Source organism: Branchiostoma lanceolatum, chromosome 13 (genome assembly GCF_035083965.1).
Source record: "Branchiostoma lanceolatum isolate klBraLanc5 chromosome 13, klBraLanc5.hap2, whole genome shotgun sequence".
Classification (NCBI taxonomy): Eukaryota; Metazoa; Chordata; class Leptocardii; order Amphioxiformes; family Branchiostomatidae; genus Branchiostoma; species Branchiostoma lanceolatum.
Window position 1 is genome coordinate 11019754 of NC_089734.1, and position 25321 is coordinate 11045074.

The 25321-nt window shown below is 41.4% G+C and overlaps 1 protein-coding gene, 1 long non-coding RNA gene and 4 other non-coding genes across 6 annotated transcripts; 3 read left to right on the top strand and 3 right to left on the bottom strand.

Annotated features, from left to right (window-relative positions):
- The first annotated feature begins 275 nt into the window (after window positions 1-275).
- On the top strand, window positions 276-2169 carry LOC136447293 (uncharacterized). The gene is made up of 2 exons (XR_010757702.1): window positions 276-866; window positions 1211-2169. It is a non-coding gene; the product is annotated as an uncharacterized lncRNA (long non-coding RNA).
- Window positions 2170-5369: 3200 nt separating this feature from the next.
- On the bottom strand, window positions 5370-25221 carry LOC136447832 (corticotropin-releasing factor receptor 2-like). The gene is made up of 13 exons (XM_066446919.1): window positions 25094-25221; window positions 24093-24277; window positions 19637-19744; window positions 18022-18134; window positions 17250-17350; window positions 11302-11440; window positions 9594-9750; window positions 8553-8683; window positions 8108-8193; window positions 7659-7794; window positions 7292-7333; window positions 6861-6944; window positions 5370-6587 (listed from the first exon to the last, which is right to left on the bottom strand). The coding sequence occupies exons 2-13, from the start codon at window positions 24268-24270 to the stop codon at window positions 6369-6371; spliced, it is 1494 nt and encodes a 497-aa protein (XP_066303016.1). The 5' UTR covers window positions 24271-24277; window positions 25094-25221; the 3' UTR covers window positions 5370-6368.
- Trnan-guu (transfer RNA asparagine (anticodon GUU)) lies at window positions 10191-10264 on the top strand. Its single transcript has one exon. It is a non-coding gene; the product is annotated as a tRNA-Asn (tRNA).
- Trnal-cag (transfer RNA leucine (anticodon CAG)) lies at window positions 10584-10667 on the bottom strand. Its single transcript has one exon. It is a non-coding gene; the product is annotated as a tRNA-Leu (tRNA).
- Trnan-guu (transfer RNA asparagine (anticodon GUU)) lies at window positions 14300-14373 on the top strand. The gene has a single exon. It is a non-coding gene; the product is annotated as a tRNA-Asn (tRNA).
- Window positions 22236-22319, bottom strand: Trnal-cag (transfer RNA leucine (anticodon CAG)). Its single transcript has one exon. It is a non-coding gene; the product is annotated as a tRNA-Leu (tRNA).
- Window positions 25222-25321: the final 100 nt, after the last annotated feature.

The following is a 25321-nucleotide window of genomic DNA, read 5'->3' on the forward strand; positions in this document are numbered from 1 at the left end:
CAGCGAGAGATTGTGTAAATGCAGGCTAATAACAGTCCAGACGTACAGGAGGCTAGACCAAAACTACTATCATTGCATTGCGTTTAGGAAACACTGAAAACTGACAGTGACACATTATCCATGACTATGGATTACATTGGGACCAGCTAAAACTATCATACGAGGAACCGTCCAGGGAGGAAGGAAGAGGTAACGGAATAGATGTGAGGATTATATCAGATAATGGACAGGCATGACACAAAGTGAAACATTAAGAAAACCAGAAAATCGAGAAGGAAAGTTAAAACTTTGATGCAATAAAACCTTGAATCACCAGACTGCACACCTCCTGGGTTCTAGCTGATTCTGTACTAATTATCTCAACTGGGCACTCCTGAGCTGCGATACTTTCACCCTTCACTAGGCGGCGCTTCAGCATGGTCGTGTCACGGTCAGGTGCAGCCCGATTGTGACGGTGGATGGAGGTCAGGGGCTGCAGTACCTGCACCTGTCACGGCGCTTTATTAACGTTCAGGTGTGGCCCGTTGAGTTTACGAATATGGATAGATGTAGCTGTGTTCAAGATCGGAGGAGAATGTAGGTTAGTACATAGGAGACAGAACGTCAGAACAAGATAAGCGTTTTAGAGTTAGCTTGTGAGCTTTCATACTAAATGAGAGTCATCTACAAACGTGTTTGACAGAACGTCAAACATACCACGACGTTATGTGTGTATCAGGTACCAAAGTGAACTGAAGGTTAAAGGTCAGAAAGTTCAGGTTTGTTGACGTTAAGCCCAGGTGAGTCTGCAGACGTGTGTTACCTGTGCACGTCTCAGACAGGATTTCTCGATTCCGCAGCTTTTCAGTGCAAGTTTAGAGGACCAGGTATGCAGGTATCTATCTTGTTGTTCCGATAGTTATGCAATGCTAATGTAATGTCAGTTGTTGTTGTGGATGTCTTATTTTGCATGTTTAGGACGATTTGTGGTTCAAGGATTTGCGGCGCCTTTTTGATACCAGAACAGTTACTGGCTCGTTTCGTAAATATATCATGAGGCAGGGGAGAGGAGTTTGTTGTTCTTCTACTGTTGTGTTGTTATTGTTCTATCATCATCATCTGGTCATGAAGGTGTCACGGATGTTTAATGTTTGATTATTGTCTAATGGCAGTAGTAAATGATGTATGAAACTATGGTAAGGTGATTATGAGTTATAGTTCTTTTCCCCAGTTAGTGCAGTGCTGGTCGCCGAGCTTGTCTGGGTGAACCCACGGCCAGAGCCGGTATCTTCCTCCTGCTACGGGGACCAGTGCGGAAGTTCGAAGCATCACAGAGCCGACATCTTCCTCCTGCTGCGGGGACCAGTGCAGAAGCTCATCGGAGACCATTTTACAGATGTAAAAACATAGAAATACCGTATTTCTATGATGTTACAAATGTTAGATTAATTCCCATGAGCTTCATAAGGTGTAAATATATCTATCACTATTTCTTATGGAAACTTGAATATGAGTACTTCTGTAAAGAAGTGCTGTAAAATCTTCATAATTTACCAGAATGATAATAGATATATTCAACCTTAATGACGATCACCTGTGTTACAAAAGCTCATCAACATAATTTGCCCAAATGGTCTATTTTGTGTCTGGACCACAAGTGAAATATACATCCTGTAGAAGTAGTGTATCTTGAATTGGCATGAATCATAGTGTAGAGTGACAAGTCAGTCTGTACTGGTGTCAAAACTTTCATAAGTAAATCATGTGCATATCTACAGGATTACAATGAATTAGTGAGAGAATGATGAATTAGTGAGAGAATAAATAAATGATTACCCATTCTGCTGTTATTGTTAGAAACCTCGCAAGGTGGCCATGCTTTGCATGCATCTGTAATCAACTTGTGTGTATTCAGTAAACTTTTGGATGTTGAGGTGTAGAAGCGTTACAAATAACAAAATATTTAATGTTAACTGAAATAAGGTTTGTTTTTATATCTTAAGTTATATCTTGAGTGTGAATGCATATAAGCACGAGAGAGTTTGTTTCAATGTACACTTTGGACGTTATTCCTTTGTCAGATTTCTGGCAGTAGCATTTATGACAGAATGAGATTCAGTAGATGTGTTTGTATTACCTTCTTTTGTTGTTTATGTCTAAAGTATTGAATAAAGAATACTTTTCTTTGAACTGTTTTTTTGTTTTCGCTTAAATGTCTTTTTGTATCCTCACGTCAGCTACTGGGCCTCCGGAGTTTGCCTACGATCAAATTGACTGATAGATGTCCTGACCAGTCTTCATAGTTTCTCAATAAGTCAATTATTACTTTCAGATTAATTACACTCACCTGTGTTACAGGTGTTCATGAGCATAATTTACCCAAATGGCCTTCTTGGTGTCCAAACCACGAACGAAAGATGCTTGCTCTTAAGGTAGTGTAAAGATTTGCGGGGGTGTAGGTGGGGCTGGGGAAACCAAACAAGGGTTTGCAATAACAAATTAGAATTTGCATACAATATTAAACCTTGTATCGAGGGGAGGGCAAGAAGAGTCTGGGAAATTGTGGGAAAATAAACTTAAAACGACGAAATTTTACAATATTTGTGTTTTTTCAGTGTAATTCTGACATAATGCGACATCGTGTTACGTGACGTCTTGCGACACAGCCTGGCGTGGCCAGACCGGCCTTAAGGGGCACCACGGAGGGCCCTAGTTTTTTGAGACACTATGTTCCCAGACAGAGAACTAGTGACCTCCTAAGCCATAGGACAGCTCAGCTCAGCCGTCCAAGGCTCGCACATGCCAGCCCACATGGGATGGCATCTTCTCCCACAGCGGGGAGGCTGTCGTTCTGGAACGACATAACTCGAAATTATCTTGCCTGAACCCCAGAGTAGCTCTGTAGAATTTTCATTTGTGGTGCAACAACTGAAACGTTTGAAAAGGTACGTTTGATTCCTCCCCGATATACGGGTTGATTTATATATATGGACATCTTTGAAATGAAGAATACATACAATGTTTTTACGTATAACAATCATGCATGTTGTTGTCTTGCTCCGATATATCACTTAATCTAGAGCAGACATAGCCATTTGGGTAAATTATGATAATACAGCTTAATGGCATGTTGGTTTTGTGTTGGTTCTGGCGGGTTACACAGGGACATATTTCAAGCTTTTAAGTCACGGCCCAGTCTTCCATACATGACGCAAAAGAAATCCATCTTTTTAGGTAGCATCCAGAGGAAAATTTCAAACTGTTTTTCTTTTATCCTGAAGGCACGAATCTTCCCTTCATCAATAGCAATGCTGACTTTTTTCTACCTGTGTGCTTAGTTTTCATTCATGTGGTAATGTACCTGACGATGAAAAGTCCACTACTGCAAATAAAGTTCTGGCCACGATCTGCAAGCTTTCAGTTGATCTCACACGCAAACACATACATATTCTCTCTCTCACACACACACGTGCACACACACACTCACACACATGCATGCACACACACACACATGCACACACACATCCAAACACACACACACACACACAAGCATGCACACACACATGCACACCTACACACACACACACACACATTGTGACACACACATGCACACACATGCACACACACACACACATGCATACACCGAATAAACCACCGAGTGAGTGACTGAGGATGATCATGACAGCGTAACATCTCAACACTATGAATAACAAAGTATGAAAGTCTTATCTTTTCAAAGAAGGCTATTGGAGCATTTCCTCATAAAGTATGTAAATGAGGCCCTCATTTGCATGATTTATGTCTGATAATGTCTACTTAATGTCTACTTAACTTCTAAATGCTGCAAGAATGAAATCCCAATCATTTACCATTATGGAGTTATGGTATTTTTCCATTAATCATGCAAATTAGGAATTCATTTGCATAATTGATATTCATCGATATTCCTCTCTTTCTCAGTTACTCTCTTTATCATGTCACATGTTTAAGAGTCCTATAATGGAATGCAGCGGATTTATATAAAATTTATTTCCATTATACTTCGAATATTTAATACCAACATACAACCTGAAACTCGTCACAAACTTCGATATTTTGGGATAGTTCTGGAATAGTATCATTATTGAGTTGATACATTTGAAGCGAAGTGATGAAGAACTAAAAGTGATTCGACAATTCATATTTTTAAAACCCATCTCAAATCCATTTTACTTATATTACTTGACCCATATAATTTGACTGCATGTAAATATATCCACTTCGCAAACTATCACACAATTTTCTATAATCATATTCATACAAGTACTTCTACCCACTGAATGTGGTGCAAATTTGACGTGATCGTGAATAACGCAAGACATGAAATTGAATACACAAGATTACAATAATCAATGTTGAAGCCTTTGCAATAAAACATAACCATACGCAGACACCATAACTAGAATATAACGCTAGCTTCACTCTCCAAAACATTCAATAAAACAACTAAGCTGTTAACCTGCACTAGAAATTAAGTCGAAGTCTGTCATTTTTTAAACCATCAAAATCCTGTTTTTGCAACACAGATAATTACATCACATTTCAAAACAATCACTGTGAAACATCAGTTTAACGTTTTTAGCGAAGCCTTAGGGGCGAGCTTAATAGTATATTTTACGCCCGATTTGCAAGAATTCCCAGAATTCCACAGGAATTTCAGGAATCCGTCCGGCCAACTCTGTGGATGCCCCCTGTCACTTGATACCTCATTAGCACGTCTGGCATCCAGGCACTCAGCTGTCGATGACAGATGACGTACTTTTACGTGGTGTCCGATTTCGTACTGTCGGGAGTGTGTCAGGGAGTTCACCGAATCTAGTATTCTAGCTTTGAAAAGGGTTTGCACATCCCAGTTGATCTATTATCACAAGAACGTGCTTAACATCATCCCTCCCACCAAGAGACCTTTGTGAAAACCAAAGCTTGAGGAGACTCAAGCCTATAACAAAGAAAGGCAAAGTTTTAAACGGAACGATAAATAACTTGGGTTACCGCTTGGGCAGTCTACTCTGAACGCCTTACGGGGAGGCATGCGGTGTCAGAAAAACAACAGTAGCTCCTCGAAAACACATCCTACAGAGATCGAATAACAACCAAAACGATCATAGGAGCCCCAGCAAACCGATTTTCTAAACTTCTAAACTATAAAAATATATGCTAGGAGCTCCTCGAGTACAAGGTGCCTTTCTATATCTGCTTGGCAGATGCCTTTCTGATTTCTAAGTGCGTTTCATATTTTATGGCAGAACTAAGATCTAGAGTGCTACGTTGGTACTTTCCTTACATTGAAGTAAGATCAATCCATACGCCTTCGCTATGGCAATAATTTTTACTTGCCACACTTATTAAACGTTAAACTGATTAAAATAGTCAGACAGAAAACTAAGTACCGTGAAAACACTATTCTGGAGAAAGGTAACGTTACATGAAACGTTATATTTCGACAATTACGGATCACGACGAACTCACAATAGTCAAAGTACCAATGGCATTTGAAACTTGAGTGAGCTAAAAATAAGCAATAAAGAAGTAAAGAAATCCTTGGATAATTTTGACCCTGGTGCACCGGACTATTTCTAAGACAGAACTTCATTTGTGAAACATTTTAGGGGTACTGTATATCAAGATCTGGAGCGGACTGATCTGAATGCAGCAACTCGGCAATGGATATAGTCCAGCCATTTAATCTATCTGTGGACTTACGTTACCTAAATATTGACATTCTGTCTGAACTTCTCTGAAAATATTAGTATGAAAGTTCATCTGAATTGGTAAAATACACCATGAAGAGATGCTGAAATTCACGTGTCCACAGCACACAGCGATTTGGTCAGACAGCTGAAGAAGATCAACTTTCATTAAGTGAGTCAGTCGAAAATTTCAATGAGTCCAATCTTCGAGTTGGAGAAAAGTGTATCTCTTCCTAATTCTCTGAAAATACAGTATCTCTTTGGTCCTGTGTGGATATGATCAAATAATCACTTCTTACTGATTGTTTACCCTTTTGGAGATCACTTTTCTTTTGTTTAGAGTGTGTCACGGTGACGTCACCTCTGATTGAGACACTCCATTGGATATATCTCGGTGTTTACTAATCAGGCATCTGATTGGCTAATGCCTCGATGTAATATTTTCAGTGAAGTTACCTCAAGTAAACCAAAACCTCAATGCCAAGTGCGTGAGTCAGAGTACTTTTCAATTGCAACTTCCAAATCTCATTTACCAACGTGCATTTACAACATGTCTCCTCTGATTGCTTATTTGCACTCCAGTAACTCTGCATTCGTCAGCACTTTTGATTGACAACTTCCAAATCCCCTCCTCTGATTGGTTACTTGAACTCCAGTACCTCAGCATACGTCAGCGCTGATTGGCCGCAAGTCGTTGGGTACCTCCACGCGTTGTCCTGCGGTGCAGAAGCTCTGGCCCAGGTACCAGTCGTCAGTAGTGCTGCGGGGACAGCCGCTGTCGACACCGCGCCGCATGGAGTGCATCCGGAACGACCCGGAGCAGCTCATGGACCTGTCAAAGGACCTGTCCACCGCTAGGGGGCGATGTGATTGGCGGGTCTACGAAATAAAGAAAAAGAAGACAGGATTTGTTATCGATATCGCAAACCTGTAAAACACTGTTTTTGGGACAATCAAACTTAACTAGTACGTCACATGCAAAATGTAGTTTAAAATGTCTGCTAGGTCTTCTAACAAGTAAACAAGTTTGAGACAAAGGTCCAAAGATTACACACTTTGTATCGTATGAAGAGCACTCAATGGCATCGTACCGATGTTCTTCAGGGTTCCTATTTCATAACGGTATCGCACCAAAGTTCTTACTCTACTGACCACTGCACTTGATGACGTCCTCCTCAGTGTGCTGGAGCGTCGCCGGGACCAGCGGCTGATAATCCTACGGACCTCGCGCTGAACCTGGTGGGAGGGGAAACTGTTAGAACCCTCCGTAGTTTAGCCTGGTAACCATACCATCGTGAACTGCACGGTATCTCTACGGTGCTGGGAGTGTTGCCCGTCCGCCCAGTTAATTAGCGCGATCCGGGGATTTTTTACGGGGTTAGTTTCAATTATTTAGTTCACTGGCCGTTGAGGTTGTTTTTTTCCACTCATCTACGCAGCTTAACAAGCTAAGGACAGGCGCTCCGAACAGTATAAACGATCTACTAGTAAAATTTGTGTATAATGAATATCAGACCATGGCTTGAGGTTCCGTTACTTAAGGTTAAAACATTATCGTAAGGCATTGTGTGCTTTATACTCACTTCCAGATCAAAGAAACAGTAGATCACAGCAATGAAGACACCCTAGGTGAAAACAAAGGTACAATCATGATATCGATGTAACCAAGATATCGTTATCAATAATATACAATATATGTTTAGCTGCAAGTGCAGTGTAATACTTGCTGTCAACAGTACTTTGATTTGAATTGACTTATTGTATTATTTTGTAATGTTTTTGTCTTCGTGAGAAAGTTAAAAAAGATCAGAGTTGTGAAGCGAGTGTGCGTATGCACGTAGCAGACAAACGAAGAAAAAAACGGAAAAAAAATCCAAATCATGTAGACGTAGAAATCAGAGATATCAATGATCAAATAGAGGACCATTTCTGAATATGAAAGTGCAGTACTTGCATGGCCTGCATTACGGCGTTGAAGATCTGATAGATCCACTGTCCAGCACCGCCATCTGCCGGATCGTAGATCAACAGCAGGTGCGGCACACCCAGCAGAGGGAAGAGGATCAGAGTGGCCTTCGCCGCTTTTCTGAAGAACAAAACACAGTTTTAGTTTATGATTTACTCTTTTATATCTTCTACTCAGTTTCTACACTGTACCACACCACAGAACTATCAGATCATAAAAATAAGCAGACAAGCGAGTGTCCATACGTGACTGTAGATGTATGTATGTGTGTCTGCCATCTCGCCATGCGGAGTTGCTCATTTGTGTTCTTTACCGATATTCTCAATAAGTAAGCAGGTTTGCTTATCGTATTTAAAAGTGTTTGCCGATCTGATTGCTGGGTCGTCTGGGCTTTTTTTCGGTAAAATATATGTCCAATCAAAAAGTGACTTACGTGACTTGTTGACTCTCGACTGTTTGTTTCTCCTTCAGTTTCTGCACCAGGATCCTGATGATGTTGATCAGGAAAAACAGGTTCACCTAGAAAATAACATAAAGAACACAGAAACATTACGAACAAGACCACAGCATGTCCAGGATCAAAGATACAAAAAACGGAATTCCTACTGCAGTACCAAGGTCAGCCACCAGGGGGCGCAAAATCGACCTTGACCATCGAGTTAACAACACCCACTCACGTACCAAATATCATTGCAATCCATCCAGAGGTTCTTAATCAAGATATTCCGCCGGACACGCACGCATACACGCAAGCACGCACGCAAACAGAATAAATCTATACCTCCATTTTCCATGGAGGTAATAAGTGGTAAATGGTAGGTGAGGATCGAAAGAGCCGATGTTACTTAACAAACAAACAAACAAACGCACAAACGCACCAAAAGCACAAGGTAGATGGGACCGGACAGGATCCAAGCGTAAGGTAGCTGGTTGTACTTGTCCCAACACGCATGCGCGTTGAACGTCTCCATGACGACGGACCACGCTATCACCAGGAGTGACGGGATACCTACACGTGTGTAACAGTTAACTTTTAGAACATCTCAAATCCGTTTTTATATTCAAATCATATTGTATTCTCTCAATTCCGTCACCAAAACTTCATGAATAGCGCTATGGAAAAGGGGGCTACGGTCGTCGTTGGATCTCTAGGAAAGCCCAAAAACGAGAAGGAGAAATGCCTTCTTCAGGCTATTTCCAACCATTCCAACCCTATTTCCAACCGCGCCGCGGTAAGAAAGCCCAAAATGACAAGGACAAGAGGAGGCCATTTCCAACCCATCCAAACCCATCTTCCAACCCTTCCAAACCTATTTCCAACCCTTTTTCCAACCCTTCCAAACCTATTTCCAACCCTTCCAAACCTATTTCCAACCCTTCCAAACCTATTTCCAACCCTTCCAAACCCATCTTCCAACCCTTCCAAACCCATCTTCCAACCCTTCCAAACCCATCTTCCAACCCTTCCAAACTCATCTTCCAACCCTTCCAAACCCATCTTCCAACCCTTCCAAACCCATCTTCCAACCCTTCCAAACCCATCTTCCAACCCTTCCAAACCCATCTTCCAACCCTTCCAAACCCATCTTCCAACCCTTCCAAACCCATCTTCCAACCCTTCCAAACCCATCTTCCAACCCTTCCAAACCTATTTCCAACCCTTCCAAACCCATCTTCCAACCCTTCCAAACCCATCTTCCAACCCTTCCAAACCTATTTCCAACCCTTCCAAACCCATCTTCCAACCCTTCCAAACCCATCTTCCAACCCTTCCAAACCCATCTTCCAACCCTTCCAAACCCATCTTCCAACCCTTCCAAACCTATTTCCAACCCTTCCAAACCCATCTTCCAACCCTTCCAAACCTATTTCCAACCCTTCCAAACGCAGTTCTAAACCAGAGCCAGACTTGTCCTTACCCCAGCCGATAGCGCTGTAGAGCAGCATGTTGGTTTCGGCACTAAACACGGCCACGGCGATCCTCTTGTGCAGATGGATCCCCTCCACAAACATCCAGAACACGTTTGTGGTGAAGAAGTACCGGGAGGCGCAAACCAAGAACTTACACAGTCCAGGCTGAAAAACACGTAACCTCCGTTAACATTAATCCGTCAGGTTACATAAGTCCGCCACTTTGTGTATGCACAGTTTAGATACACATACAGGAGAGCATTATACTTTTCAGGGTGGCGGAATTATGTACCCTGGTGGAATTATGTTGTTACCAGCGCCTGACAACACTCCTTTTTTTATTGCAAAAGTCAACATAACAGGAAAATGAAACAACATACCAAACTAAAAACATCCTTCGCGAACAAAAACTTATTTGCTGGCAAACAAAAAGAAGAATCCAGAATAGATTTCAATGAAATTTTACAGTGAAGGATTACTTATGACCTTATTTCTTAACAATCATCCCGTAGATCCCCAGTATTTGAAATCAGACAATTCTCCAGCACTGGATGCCACCTGGCTTCACCCACAGAAAGACGGAAATTATACACGGAATTATACAGGTCTCTGTGGCGCAATCGGTTAGCGCGTTCGGCTGTTAACCGAGAGGTTGGTGGTTCAAGCCCACCCAGGGACGGATATACCCTTTTGTTTTAATTATCTTTGTGACGTTTGGTTTTTCTGCTATGTTCTTGTTTGTTTGTACAATATGCCGCAAATACAACTTATGCAAAAAAATGCAAGTTGTTTACCACATGCTTTCTTTACCACATCCCACATGTTTTTTTTTACCACATGCTGGAAATCTCGAGTAGAAAAGCAATAATAAGCGATATAGTTCCATTGTCACTTTAAAGGAAAACAATATTAGATTCTCTTCAATGTATAATATCAAACAAAGGTGACCGAAAATATGGAAAAGAACATTTCAAACTATTTTATGATCAAAATGTAGCTGTCAGAAGTGGGATTCGAACCCACGCCTGGAGAACCAGACTGCGACCTGAACGCAGCGCCTTAGACCGCTCGGCCATCCTGACATTGTATAATGTGGACTTGACTTTACAATTTTGATCTGTATAGATATGATCTATCTCAAAAGCTGTAATGGCAAAAACAATGATCTTATGATATAATATAAAGAGAAGCATGATCTTTGAACATGATATTGAAGTGTACATTTAGCGACAGGTTGGAATGTATGGCTTACGTTTTATCATATTTTTCCGAATCTCTCATGACTTTCCAAATTCAGAGTGAGATGTGTTTGGTAGAATACGCCTACAGTGGGGATTCCATCATCAAGGGTTGTGAGACAGTGACAGCGCGCTTGAAAGAAGGTCACTTATTGCCTCAAGTGAAGGTTACAAGTATGAGGTCGTTTGCGATTCCAAGTACGCATGCGTCAGGTCAAAGGTAGAGTCCCCCTGGCTTGTAAACAGTTCTCGTCTTATAATGTCCACACGGAGTTTATTTATGTCTCAGGGCCTTCACCTTTGACATATTACCCACAATACACGTCGCTGCGCATGCGTACTCGGAATCATGAACAATTCTAACAGATTCTTATAGATGCAAAGATAGTAGTGTAAACGTGTAACACACTCAAATGTTCTGTATGATAAAAATGTTCAATTACACACAGCAATGTTCTGCATGCTATAACAAACTCACCACTTGTCGGTAGGAGTCTTCAATGTTTTCCGGCGTATTGATATAAGGTTCGAACAGCACTACGGACAAGATGTAGTACAGGAGGAAGGATATGGCCAGGTTCTTATGGATGGTGATCCGCCCACTACTCGATAGTCGCCTAATATTTGATGGGAAAAAAGCATTATAATCACTTCAAACATGATGCACAACCATCAAAGAAATATTTTAATATCCGATAATTCTTGTTGTAATAGGATTTGAAAAGATGTCAAGATTTGTCCATGTAACAACTGTGACCAGCAGCCCGTAAACTACCCGGCAGGGCATCGGTTTGGAAATGTGACTGTAGCATGACCACTGGCTCCAGAGCCCGTCCGGGGCCTACCCTGGGTGCCAGACTAACGCGGACTGACAGCCGATTTCTTCGGCGGCTCAAGGCAGTATTCCCGCCGATCTAATTTAGCGACCCGGGGGCCGGAAGAGTTGTATCTAGGGCCGGTTATAACTTAGCCTGGGTACCAGACCACCGCGCTACAGTCGCTATTCCTTCGGCCGGGGTTTCAACTTGCCCCGCCACCACAGTTAGCACACGCCCCCTAATTATCTCTCGCACGATATACATCAGAGATAGGCTGCCAAGAGAGACCGGGTGCAAACGCTATATTGCATATAATGTGCTCCCCCGGCCAAAAAATGTGTTATCGTCTAGCACGGAAGGTCTGGTATCCAGGCTAGTTATAACTCCCTCGCAGGACTAAACAGTCTCTGCCACATAGGTCACATTTGTGAGCTAACTCAGGCCTGTTGCAAAGTTCTTTTCTGTGGATCCGCCTTTCTTCTGCACTGTGCATCAGTCTAGCTTATCCTAACATCCCCACTGTGTATGTTATAATGTACCCATCAATCTTCTACAATCTCTGTCGTCTAATATAAACTGATTTATTGCAAGTAAGCAGCAGGGTAACATATCCAATTTACATACATTTGAATCAAGTTTTTTTTTTCTATTTTCAGCGGCCCAACGGGTTTGAGGTAAAGTGGTATGGTGTACATGTAAGTTCTTATCGGAACAAACACTCATTTCCCCAGACTCTATAAAATGAATTCCATAAATTTTACCTGGACTATTCCAAGGCCATTTTTGTCTATCTGATTTAGCTAAGTGCTTTCCTAACCTGTGCATACGTGTTTGTGATATTTATAACGATATGAATGGAATACATGTGAAAATTTCTTTAACAAACGTAGCAAACATTTCCCCCAATAGACCATTCTTTCTTGGATAACGAAAAAATACTTTAAAAAACTAACAAACACGAAATGAGTAACGGTACTTTATGTGTCACCTTTTCAAATCTTTCAAACTTATCAGAAAGCGTAATTCTTCATAGATCTATCATAACGACATGTTCTATTAAGAGGCCACCATTTTCCATCCTAATTTCTCCACGTTTTCAGACGGAAAGAAAACTACTCTCCTCTTAACATAAAAACCCCCACATATACCAGAAAAAGTGGGATCATTCGTCTTCCAATGTCTCGGAAAAAGAAGCCTAACCCAATAAGTTAGAACTTAGTGTCAGTAGCTAAGACTAGAGTAGTCATATGTTACATTGTTCATCATTTTCTGTTCGTCCACTCCGTGTTACATGTAACGTAACATGACCAGTTTACGTCCAATTTATTCAAAACGTTATTTATCCTAAAACCGCGCGGACAGAGCCAAGTGTTTAACCCATGGGTAGAAATATCAGCTCTTCTAACAAGAAAATGCATGGTCTGTAAGTTTTTCTCCGCCTGTTTAACGCCGTGCGAGCATGTATTTATACTGGGGTATGTGGTGTAGAATTGTGCTAGGCTTACCCTTTATCGTCCACCTCAGTATTTCCCCTTCTAGCGCTATGCTTGAAGAACATAGACCGGAAAAAAATGCACAGTAACTGTCGAAAGTAGTCTACAGACAAATGACAGTAAAGTCACTATGTTTGTCCCTCCGCTTGCCCGACGCGATGGAGGAAAACAATTTTTGTATTGTGAATTTCCCCGAAATCAACAGCACGTGGCGTTCACGTGATAAACACATGGCCATGATTTTATGCCGTACAAAAATGTATCATCTGAGCGGGGGTCGCTAGGTTGTATCAAACCTTCCTAAAACTGGCAAGAGTTTCAAACCTCGAATCACCATGGATAGTCTGCATATCAAAGAAAGGTTTAACGTCAGCTACTTTTAAAAGATACTAGCTATCGTGTAAGTTAGAAAAACATGATGAAATACGCGGTGTCGAATTACATATGAAATGCGTCGACATGCATGACGCTTCCGTGCAACTTGTTGTTACTGGTTCAGGAGTTTATTCTGCTATGTCGCTGGACGTAAACCCTTTTAAATGTTTTGTATAAAAGAGAGAGATGGCTGAGGATCATACTTATGACGTTCTTTGTTTCTCATGAGAACAGGCTTTGGCATAATACACCGCGACATGTGGACATGACCCAATCTGGACGTAAACTACTCCTGCACGTAAATAGATCATGTTACGTTACATGGGCAGGAATTTGCAATTAACTTTCTTCAATAGCGCTAAGAGATAGGGAATATCCATTCTATGACAGTGTATCTTGGCAGAGGATACACAAATGTAGTGAACGGCTCTTTGAATAAACACAATGAAAAGGCTGATATTGTGTAACTCCCATGGCCCCTACGTATCTTAGGAATAAACTGGGAACGCGTCCCGATTTTATTGTCTCTAAGTTACCACTAACAAGATGTAACGTTACACAACCGCAGCTAAAAAGTTCAAATCTCTGGGGCTTGAAAAACATTAGTCTGCTGAAAACAAAATCACACCTTTGTAGAGAATTCTTAATAACCTGCTGGCTTAAATCTGCTATAACTACTGCTGCATTGTTGTCAAATTATTAACCACATTGTGTGGACTTTGCTCGCGCCGGGCGGTCTCTGACAGACAAACAAAACAGGTGACAATGTAAATTGTTCTGTCATAACGAAGTCTCTGTGGCGCAATCGGTTAGCGCGTTCGACTGTTAATCGAAAGGTTGGTGGTTCAAGCCCACCCAGGGACGAAGTATCTTTTTTTTTCTTGTTTCCCCCCAAAAAACTATCAAATTCAGCCTGATATATCGGCGAAATAACTTTTCCGTCTGAAAGCCACGTATCATTTAGACGCTTTTCACTCGTCGCAACTCTATTTCAAACTGAAGGCCAAGTTTTCATGGGTTACATAATTCATAACAAACATGGCCTTGTGCTTATCTACCTGTATGAGACGATCAAGATCTAAGTATGGACACAACACATACGTATAACCTTGGCTTTTGCTTTAATTGACTGAGATGCTATCTGGTCGTTACCACACAAGCAGCTGTGTTCTGTGATTAGCGTTGTCCTTAGGGGACGCGGTGTTCCACAGGGAAGCTTACTAGGGCCACTTCATTTCTGCAGATTACGTTGACTTCTTACCCCAGGTGTGTCTTGAACGACTTACGAAGGCAATTATCACCCAAGACGTTGTTGAGATAAGGGTATTAATTTGCTCTACCTTGTTACAAGTCTAGACCTGTGCTACCATCGTAAATTTAGCTCATAAAATGTCCTAGAGACGCACGGAAATTCTATCGGTCGTACGAAACTTCATCTTGGGCTGTATTGAACTTCATATACCCCAAGCTATCGTCCTAACATGTAATTGTTCTATGCATATATATAGCTGGTCCAACACGTTAGATATCATCGCATATTTTAACGTTTTCTGCATCTTGCAAAGTACAAGGTTCAAAGTCCTAGGCCTGGCCTCGGGTGATTTAGCGGGAGAGACGCCAAGTTAAGCCACTGAGTCACTCCGATGACTCGCAAGAACTGTGATACAGACATGGCCTCAACGGGAAGCAATATTCACAGAGATAACTTGTGTAACTCATTCTGGAACCCCTGTAATCTGATCAAAAGCAAAACATATACAGCTAGGGCGAGTGTCTACGCGTATGCGGTTTGAAAAGCATGAAGGGTCATAACTTGAGACTGGTCACTCTGAATTCGGAAATATATTCTGAATTTGAGAAATCCAATTAACTTTCAGCTTTGTATTTCATCTTGCTGCGGGTGTGCAGTGAGGTTTCGTGTCTCGTTTGAAATACCCTCTCTTTTTACTATATGGTGATTTTTCTGTGCTGTCTGGATATCAATAGCAGGTTTGATGTGTAAGTGCATAACTTCCTCTGTCCATTTTCTTGTGTGTTATGGTATCATATCAACTATCAAATGCTTCTTACGAAAGAGCTTCTCAACGAGTCAACAAAAAAATACAGTTTCTTGAACGTCGACTAACAACTTTACCCACAACGCGGCGATATGGATAGATATCTATAATGAGGATATCAATCATTATTGTATAGTTGAGGAAACTATTGAATACAAGAAAATGATGGGTAAATTGGAATGGATATATGCATGCTAGAGGCCATTGTAGAATATGAAATTCTCCTCAGTCTTGGAGATTTCTGGGAGCAATTATTATTAATTGTCTAAGATTATGATTCATCGCTGATATCAGTAAGCAATAAACAGAGTATCTTAAAGATAACAAGATAATATCATCAGAATATTTCTCACACTGTTAGCAATAAACTTCCTGATATTGAATCTAGAAAAAGACTGCTAGCATGCAGAGCTGTGAGTTTTTTTAGACTGTTTGTCTGAATGGTTGTCTTGGTTTTATCTTGTCTTACAATCTTTCAATCTTTTATCATTCAACTCTACGTAGCAGAAATGCAGGGACAATATACATGTGCACCCCCTGAATTGCGTTGATCTTACAATAACAGTCCTATTTGCATAGCCTCCACCAGGCCTTCCTAGAGGGATACGGATCGTAGAATTCGACAGAATAATTGGCCAAGAGTGTCAGTCCACGGGAAGGTTAATATTTCCCCCACGGACTCTGTGCCTTCAAATGAAACCCTCCGGTGGCCAAACTCTCCTGGCAAATATTCTCCCTACAGACGGCGTAGTTAGTCTGGTAGAGAATACTATTTCAGTGAAAACACGAAAACAAAGACTGGACATGAACACTAAACTATTGTGACACAGTCTGGATTTGTCTGTTACACAGACGAATGGTGTAGTTGAGAAAGGAGTTGTACATTCTGTTGGTACGAGTTGTGGGGATACTGATTCCACCAGAGTTTCTTAGAGACCTACATGTAGAAGTCTCAGAGGTATTTGTCTGTTCTACAGAAGAATGGTGTAGTGAAGAAAGGAGTTGTAGTCTGTTGGTCCGAGCTTTGGGGATACTGATTCCGTCAGAGTTTCCAGTGACCTCTAACCTGACATCTGGTGCCATATCATACATATCATAGAGAGGGTGGTGTGGTTTCATCATACATTTGAACAGTCTTCCAATGTTGTTCTTGTTACCTTTACAATCAGGCGAAGCGAAATGCCTTCATTTCAATAGGTGATGGTGTAATGCGCTAAGGTTCGCACTTTTAGCCAAGAACTCTTAGAGAAGACCCCTAAACATATCGATAAGTGTGCTGGGTTCTTTAATCTACAGAGGTTTAGAACTCTCTCTCTCCTTCATACACGGGACATATGGCTTAATGTCCCCTCCAAAGGACGAACCATACTAACGGCATGTAAGATTACTGGCGCAAGGTGTGGCCTGTACCACACCTTCAAGATGGGGGCTGTCGTTCTGTAATATTATATCACCCAGAATCATTGCTACGGTGCCCAAAATCAACGTGCATCATCTCACGCATACTAGCAGACGACATGACAAAGTACATACAGATGCACTAAAAGGATCTTGACTTAAAGCTGCGAACACACAGACACAATGGACCGCAATACCCCCCGTAGGAGGTGAACCTCCTTCACGAAGGTAATGATCTAGATGTGGATCAATCGGTTAGAAAGTTGACTTAAGTTTAATTCTTACCTTAGGTAATAGTAGATGACGACTGTTGCCACCAGGAAGGCGAGAGAGAGGCAGGACCCGTAGAAATAGATGTCACGAACAACAAAGGTCATGATTGGCTCCTGTGACCCGGAAACGGAAATGGGCGGTATTAAAAAGGAAAGCACATACACATCTGAGGTCTAGTCATGGAACATAGAAGAAACGTTTCTTAATAATAACATTTAGCACTTTGTTTTATATACAGGGTGACAAACCTTGATGTAACTACGACATCACTTCCAATTTTGCGTGTTTGAAAAACACATCCACTCCTGAGGCGTCACCAAAATCTTACTACTGTAGTAGTAACTCACGCAACAAGTTGTCGTAAATTTCAAATTTCTGTATGACAATACTTAGCACCGTGTTTGTAAATGTACATCAAATAACCCATCGTGTCATGGAGGTACATGAACAAATCATTATCGAACTTGACCTTCGTTTTCTCGACCCCTACCCACATACCAAATATCATGAGGATTCATCCGCAGCTTCTCGAGTTATGCTGTCCAAATACAAACACACATGCATACAGGTTCCACTGCAGTACCGTAGGAAGCCGCCAGGAGGCCTATTTTCAAACTTGACCTTCGTCTTACCAATAATTCTCCACCTACCAAATATCATGAAGACCCATTTAACATTACAGCTAGGATGTTTACATCAAACACACATGCATCCACAGCTACTCCACCATAGCAAAACCGAAAACATAACCTTCTGACGAAGGTGATAAGAACGAGAAGATCACCTCGATCACTGGCAGCTCCCGTGGCAGTTTGTACGGCAGGCAGGCGGTGTAGTTAGTCCACGGGCCCCACAGCCACTGTCCCGCCTGGTTACACGTACGGTACGCCAGGAGCTCTGCAAGGGATGGCATCAGGGTTAAAAAAGTCAAGGTAGAAATACGGTAAAAGTAGTCCCATAGCCTTTTAGAGGCCGTGCGGTCAGTGGTTTGTTATCCACTGTGTCTAGGGTAAGGTATAAGAAGGCAGAGCCCGTCCCTCTACTTTCACCGCCTTTTACCTCCCCAACCGAAGTCAAGTACACATTTAAACTCCTAGCTGGGTGGAGTTAGGAAAGTTGTGTTAAGTGCCTTTCTCAAGGGCATAACGTCTAGTCAGAAATGCCGTATCCTCGCTATCATAGCTAGTCGACCATTTGATGCCACAAATGATAAAATCATTTTTAGTTATAAGTTATTGCATCATGTTCTGTTACAAGTTTGTATTCTTATCTTTTGACTTTTATGTCTTGTGTATATATGTTTAGTGGTGGCGCTAACATAAGTTTGTCGACTTGAGCGCGTCACCGCTATGCTACGTCTGCAATCTCTTTTCACCTGAATGATACAAAGGATTGTTTTTTTAAAATAAAACATAAAAAAACTCAGTTCCTAGCTTGAACGTTGATACAATCGGGGGGCGCCAAAAACTCTCCGCAAAATCTGCTACAAACTCGGCTATTTGTAATTCTTTTCGATGAAGAGTGGGCGTAATTCTGTGATATTCAACCATACAGGAGAGTTAGCGAAGTTACCTTTGAAAGTAGATTCTCTTTTGACTACAACAGAAATTGTAGATAATGAAATACCTTCCTTACTTAAGGAATACTGTTTGATATGGTACATCTGTGTGAATAAAGTTTTGATGTTATGTCGTTGCCATGGTGACATGACGTCAGTTGATCGGTTGCCATGACGTCATTATCATAACCTTTCGTGGAAAGCAGTCGCGTGGCCGGGCACACTATCAACCTCATTTTATCAAAGTACAGTGGACTTTGATATAGGAATTTAATATTCTCGTGTAAATTAGCAGTACACGTCAGTGGTTTGGCCGTGGGGAGTTTCCCTTTGAACAAAAAGTAGGTAAAATTGGTTTCAATAGTGATAACCGTATACATCCTCGAGTGGACCTTTTCTGATCAACATCGCCTCTTCAGAAGAACCCTAAGAGTTAATCTAATCAACAAGCAGCGCGACCTTATTCTTAATAATATTGCGATGTAACTGTACGTAGTTTTTGGTGATATTTGAGAGGAATATATATACATTTCTCTTATTGAAATAACGAGAACAGGTCTCAATGATTTGCAAGCGATGGGTGACAGAAAGGAATATAGAAAGAAAGAGAGGATGGAAGGAAGGAAGAAAGGAAGGAAGGAAGGAAGGAAGGAAGGAAGGAAGGAAGGAAGGAAGGAAGGAAGGAAGGAAGGAAGGAAGGAAGGAAGGAAGGAAGGAAGGAAGGAAGGAAGGAAGGAAGGAAGGAAGGAAGGAAGGAAGGAAGGGAGGAAGGAAGGAAGGAAGGAAGGAAGGAAGGAAGGAAGGAAAAAAAGGTAGGAAAAAGAAAGAAAGTGATACTCACTTGACCCGTCGTAGCCCTTGTGTTCCGGGCAGGGTAGGTAGGCGGTAGTCCCGGCGGGCACGTGCGGCCAGCAGTATATCCCATCCCAGGTGCTGTTGCAGTACTCCGCTGGAAGAATATAGCAGTTCCATTACTCCAAGCAGAAGCACAAAAATAGGAACGCTAAGCGGCAGTAAAGTCCGCCCAAGCAAAAGGCCCGACTTTCAGCACCAAGGACGGTACCCGCGGCCATACTGAGGGCCAATTACGGCTCCACCTAGCCGTTCTCTACGTACGGTCCCTGACACACACGCCAGACTGCAGGCGATAGTTGGTCTATGCAAAAGGCCAAAACCAGGTTTTCAGCACCAAGGACAGTACCCACGGCCATACGGAGGGCCGAACACAGCTCAACTAGCCGCTCTCTACGGACTCTAACAGGCCTGAAGATGTAGCAAAAAAACAACATGACAGTAACCGTTTTTCCTTTGCTTTTGATTCTGTACAGGGATACAAGAATCTCTACAATTGCTGCACGTACATGTGCGAGTCCGCACATCATGAAAACTCGGAATACCCTGTTGTTACATTGAGTCAAAAGAACTCGTGATAATCATTGAATGAAACGCGTGAGGACGTCGTGATGGCATCTTTAAGCAGGAAATCACGCTTATATATTGGCTTTATTTGTATGAAGGAATATATTGAAACCATAATCTTAGAAAAGGAAAAAGAACCAAAAAAATGGGTGCTGAAATGTGTAGACGATTGAGATGGAAATCAAATGTTGCAAATGCGCGTTTTTTAAAAATATCACCAAAAAGAAACACAACAATCTATGGTAGTTTTATGCGCCAAATATACCAGCAGTGTTTCAAGTAGCATCCACTACTTTTCGTCAGTGACACTGACAGTGTAGTGAATGCTACTTGAAACGTCTGGCCATTTCCAAAATCATATCCAGTTGCTTGAGTAGTTTCTATTTGGCGTATTTTATTACCTGGATGTCTAACCTTTAGTAACAGTCTTTCAATGAATAATCTCAGAATATTGAATACAAGCCGAATTTTCCACGGTCCCCTGGAATACACTGACGCAACCATGACGCAGAAGTGACGCATGCTACATAACTAAGGTACCTAAGGTATAGTTACGATGACGGTCTATTCTACTATCTACATCTCACGTTATGATGCTATGTCATTTTCTCATACATAGAAATTCAGCGATGAATTGTACCCCATTACTGGTGGGAGGGTAAGAAAGTCGCTCGCCGCTAGCTCAGTTATTGTGGTGCTGATAACAGCGAGGACTACAATGATGCTACGGATGGAGGGGAAATTTCCGTTGAAAATGCATCAATTTTGTCACGGAAGTCCGGGGAGGAAAATGATACGAAGACAGCTCCTTCAACTGCCGGTCTGTGTGATGAATATCAAGCCAAAATGTCGCTTGAAAAGAACTCAGAGATGTAAGAAGGGACGATTCAATGTTACCATACAAAACGTCTAGTTTTTGTCCAGTAAGTTTCCCCATGAATACATCAGTAGTTTTCAATACCATCTATCTACTCGGAGAATTTAAAGATTCAATGATGTGCCTGTAACCTTTTAGGACAATTCTAGCAAAGTAAAAATGAAGGATGTTGTGCTGTGAATATATTGTATCAGCTTCCATCTACAAAAATCTCCAAGCAGATGGTGGATGGAAAAATCGCAACGTTTTCTACCTTCTCCTTAATTTTTGTTTCTAGAAAACGTTACAATTTTGCTTTTCAAACATCTGCTTAGAGATTACCTTTGCAAAACTGTTCCCAATCTTGAAGTAGAACATTCTCGCTTTACGTACGTAAAAACGCAGTGAAAATTTTTCTGTATGTTTTGAATTGTTTTCTAGCTATAAATAGCTGTTTTTCTTTCCTGCAAAATCTGATAGAATCTTAACTACTGTTCGTCCGTCCGTTACTTTAACGCCATTAGTGAATGTGGCGGGTTCCATTACCTTTTCGTCCACCGCAGCTGAGCCATTCTAACGGTTATGTGGTGTAAGGCAATACTAATGGACCATCATCTTTAAGCCCTCCTTATGTCTTCCAAAATGTTAAGATACGTTTTAAAGTGCCTTTTGAGACATTTGATACTTTAACGGGATTGTGTAACTAACCATTACCGCCTACACAACACCTGGGCAAATATCAAACGTCTACCTATAGCTCTTAATCTTAAAGTGATTCCAAGTCCTGCAATAAACAACACCACGATTTCATGAGAAACCTAGCCTCTACCAGGCTCAACAGTTTGCTAGAAAAATAGTGAAAATTGGGCAAATATCAAACGTCTATAGCTCTTACAGCGTTGAACAAACAAAAACACGTTGTTTTGCGATCGAAATGTATGTGTTGTTTCTTTATTGTCATCCTTTTGGTACGATGCAAGCATAGGAAACGAGTCAAGTTTAGCATCTTCCTAATATTTTGATCAAGAGAAAATTGCCCTTTACTGCAAATTGAAGCAGAAAAATTAAACAGTAAGTCTTTTCTTCTTCAATATTTTAAAGGAATGACTCACCCTTCAAGTCAGAAGGACCAACTCTATTTCATTTGAGGTCTAAAATATAATATTGTCAGAAGTGGGATTCGAACCCACGCCTGGAGAACCAGACTGCGACCTGAACGCAGCGCCTTAGACCGCTCGGCCATCCTGACATTGCTATGGACATATGCAGCTGTATATGCCAGCAAACCGCCAAATATTCACGCCTATCGAACAACTGCAACGTCAATCAAAAAGTATCGATGTCAATTTTTTACAGCGAGCTACACGATATATGATCTCTACACACATAAAACATTCGCAAAGCATACGTAAAGCATACTTTCGTGTAAAAACGCGACCTTTACGCATGCTTTAGTTTAAGGCGTGCTTAAAGATTGGATTTCTTGCAATGAACACCACCAGTTTTTTCATAAACCTTTAACTGAACTGTTTTGCAAAACAGAATGTAATGTGTGTTAGTCTTAAATTCTATTCTTTTCAGTTATATTCTTTTTTTTTAAATTCCTACCACATGTTACAGTATGTACACCTTCTGCTGACTATAACTGTTTTGCACAACATAATATAATGTGTGTTAGTCATATATTCTATTCTTTTCAGTTATATTCTTTTCTATGTTTCTACCACATGTTACACTATGTACACCTGTTGCTGACTATACAAGCCTAGGGCGTAGTTCGTATTCTCTGATCGGGCGGTCGATTAAACTAGAAGGTCGTTAGCCCTACTGAGTTCCCTTACACAATCCACATTGTAAGTACAGGCCATTAACACTTAGTAACACGCCAGTAAGTGTAAAACATGAAGGGCTTGGACGTCTTTGCCATTTATAGTGTTATGTGCGTCAGGATTTGTATTTCATTGAACACGAGTTAATGGACTTGTCTAGTCAGCTCTGAGGGAGCGAAAACGCTCTCAACCATTTTTACAACTGTTATCTTGTCTGCCGTTGGCCTTGACGGTGGTGTTTTCCTGTAAAAGAAGGCTTCGCAAAACTCTCCTTCTCACAAAAGCCGGATCTAGAGAAGCGTTAGTCTTTGAATCTGTCCATTTATGTGTCATGATCGTAGTTATGTGCACAGCTTTCGTCGCAGAGTGGCGGAAATGATGCCCTGGTAAGGAAAGCTCTTCTTTTATCGAGCCACAACAGGCGGTAGGATCTAAGCACATATAATCAATATTGGGTCGAACTGAGGTTACTACACAGGTTGCCGTTGGACAGACAGTAAAGTCTGAATCGGCAGAGGACGAATTCTCTATTTATTTCCTTCTGCCCTGTGCCATTGAAAAGACACGCAGGGTCACGTTTTTGTGGATTTTGAATGATGCCACTTTTCCGAATGGGATTTTAAATCTTTGTCTTGTGGTGCGCGGTGGACTTGTTGTTTTGCAAGTTGAGTCGAACTGACGTTACCACACAAATAGACTTTGGACAGACAGTTAAGTCTGAATCGGCAGAGGACGAATACGTAGTTTACATCAGTCCTGTGTCATTAGAAAACCACGCAGGGTCGCGTGTGGATTTTAAATTGTGCCGTTTTGCAGAATGGGAGTTAGAATTCTTGTCTGGCGGCGCGGTGGACTTGTTGTTTTGTAAGGTGTTGCTGTGCATGCGTATGGGGACTAATCTCCAAGTAGATCTATCGGTAGCAATGACACTATTATGACAGTATACTGGCATTGCCATTGGTGGATCTGCTCGGAGATTACATGTGGACAGAATTTGAATAAACAGTTGCCTCCACTAGCACTCTCAAACACACATCAATAAACACAATACTTCAGAGACTCTGAAAAGATTGATTTTGTACACAGTGATCAATAAGGTACAATGTTTAAGAATGGAACACACACAATAATGGCATAGATCGTCCGACAGAAATATCCATCTACTTGTTCATATCTTTCTTATCTTTGCTCACCTTCTGGGATGTCAAATTCTGTCCGAAGACACTCTTCCTGGGAAGTGATGAGTTCGTTGAGAAAGACGTAAGTGCCGTTTGCCGTGACGGCTGTGTAAGACTCCAATGCCGCGTCTTTAAGTGTGCGCGCCAGTTGAGTGGTCAAATTCCACACCCCTGTAGATTCCTCTTCAGCCATTCTTTCTCTGTAAATAAAGTTTTTACCAATTTTGATAACCTATATTTTGCAATATGCACGCATACATACATGCAAAGGCATAGCCTCCATTACAGGCTCTATGGAAAGGGTGTTTCGGCTTGGTATGCGTTGTTTTCTGATAGCTACCGGGGCCTCCTCGCTTGATGTAGACCGGGCTAACAAGGCCACTGGGCAGTAGACTCATCAGCCATTCTTTCTCTGTAAAAATGTTTTTGCCAATTTTGATAACCTGTATTTTGCAAGATGTGTGCATATACACATACGAAGACATAGCCTCCACTACAGGCTCTGTGGAAAGGGTGTTTTGGCTTGGTGCGTGCTGATTTCAGATGGCCACTGTACTGGGCTAACAGAGATACAGGTATTCGTGCTTGAAAATACTCGTCGAGCGGCATTGGATATCTTCATTTTTTGTCTGAGTATGAACTGCTTTCTACTAGTTCTACTAAGTTCCATAAACTATTCGGCGAAAAAGAAGAAAAAGGTGTAATATAAAGACCAAGAAGCCTAGTATGGTGACTAGTTACTAAACACAAGAAGTAAAATCTCTCATGATAGTGCCTTTCTAGTCAATTTTTCCATTTTGTGTTTGAAAACATGAAAAAAACATAAGAAGACTTCAACTAGATCCGGTTCTAAGCTCTCTAAGGGTTTGTATTTTCTTCATTGGAGAGACGGTGGTCACTGGCTAAAACGAGTAAATAAAAACACCAGGATTCCATCCAACATACATATGGTAAATTCAAATACAGACATTAGGAATCACAAATCAGACATAACTCCTCAAAACGATGGACCGTACCTTGCGGTTATGTAGGCTGCTCGGTGGAACGTCCACAGTAGTTTCTCGCTAGGCCTCGAGTGAAAAAATCCCAGGCAGAACACCTATATAGGCGTCCTTGCGTAAGTCGACAAGTCACGACAGAAAGACGTAAAGCGTTGCCTGGAAAGATGCTGAAAAGAAAACATAAATACAGGAGATGACCATTCCATTCCTTATACAAGGGGGTGCGTGGCTACTGCATATAAC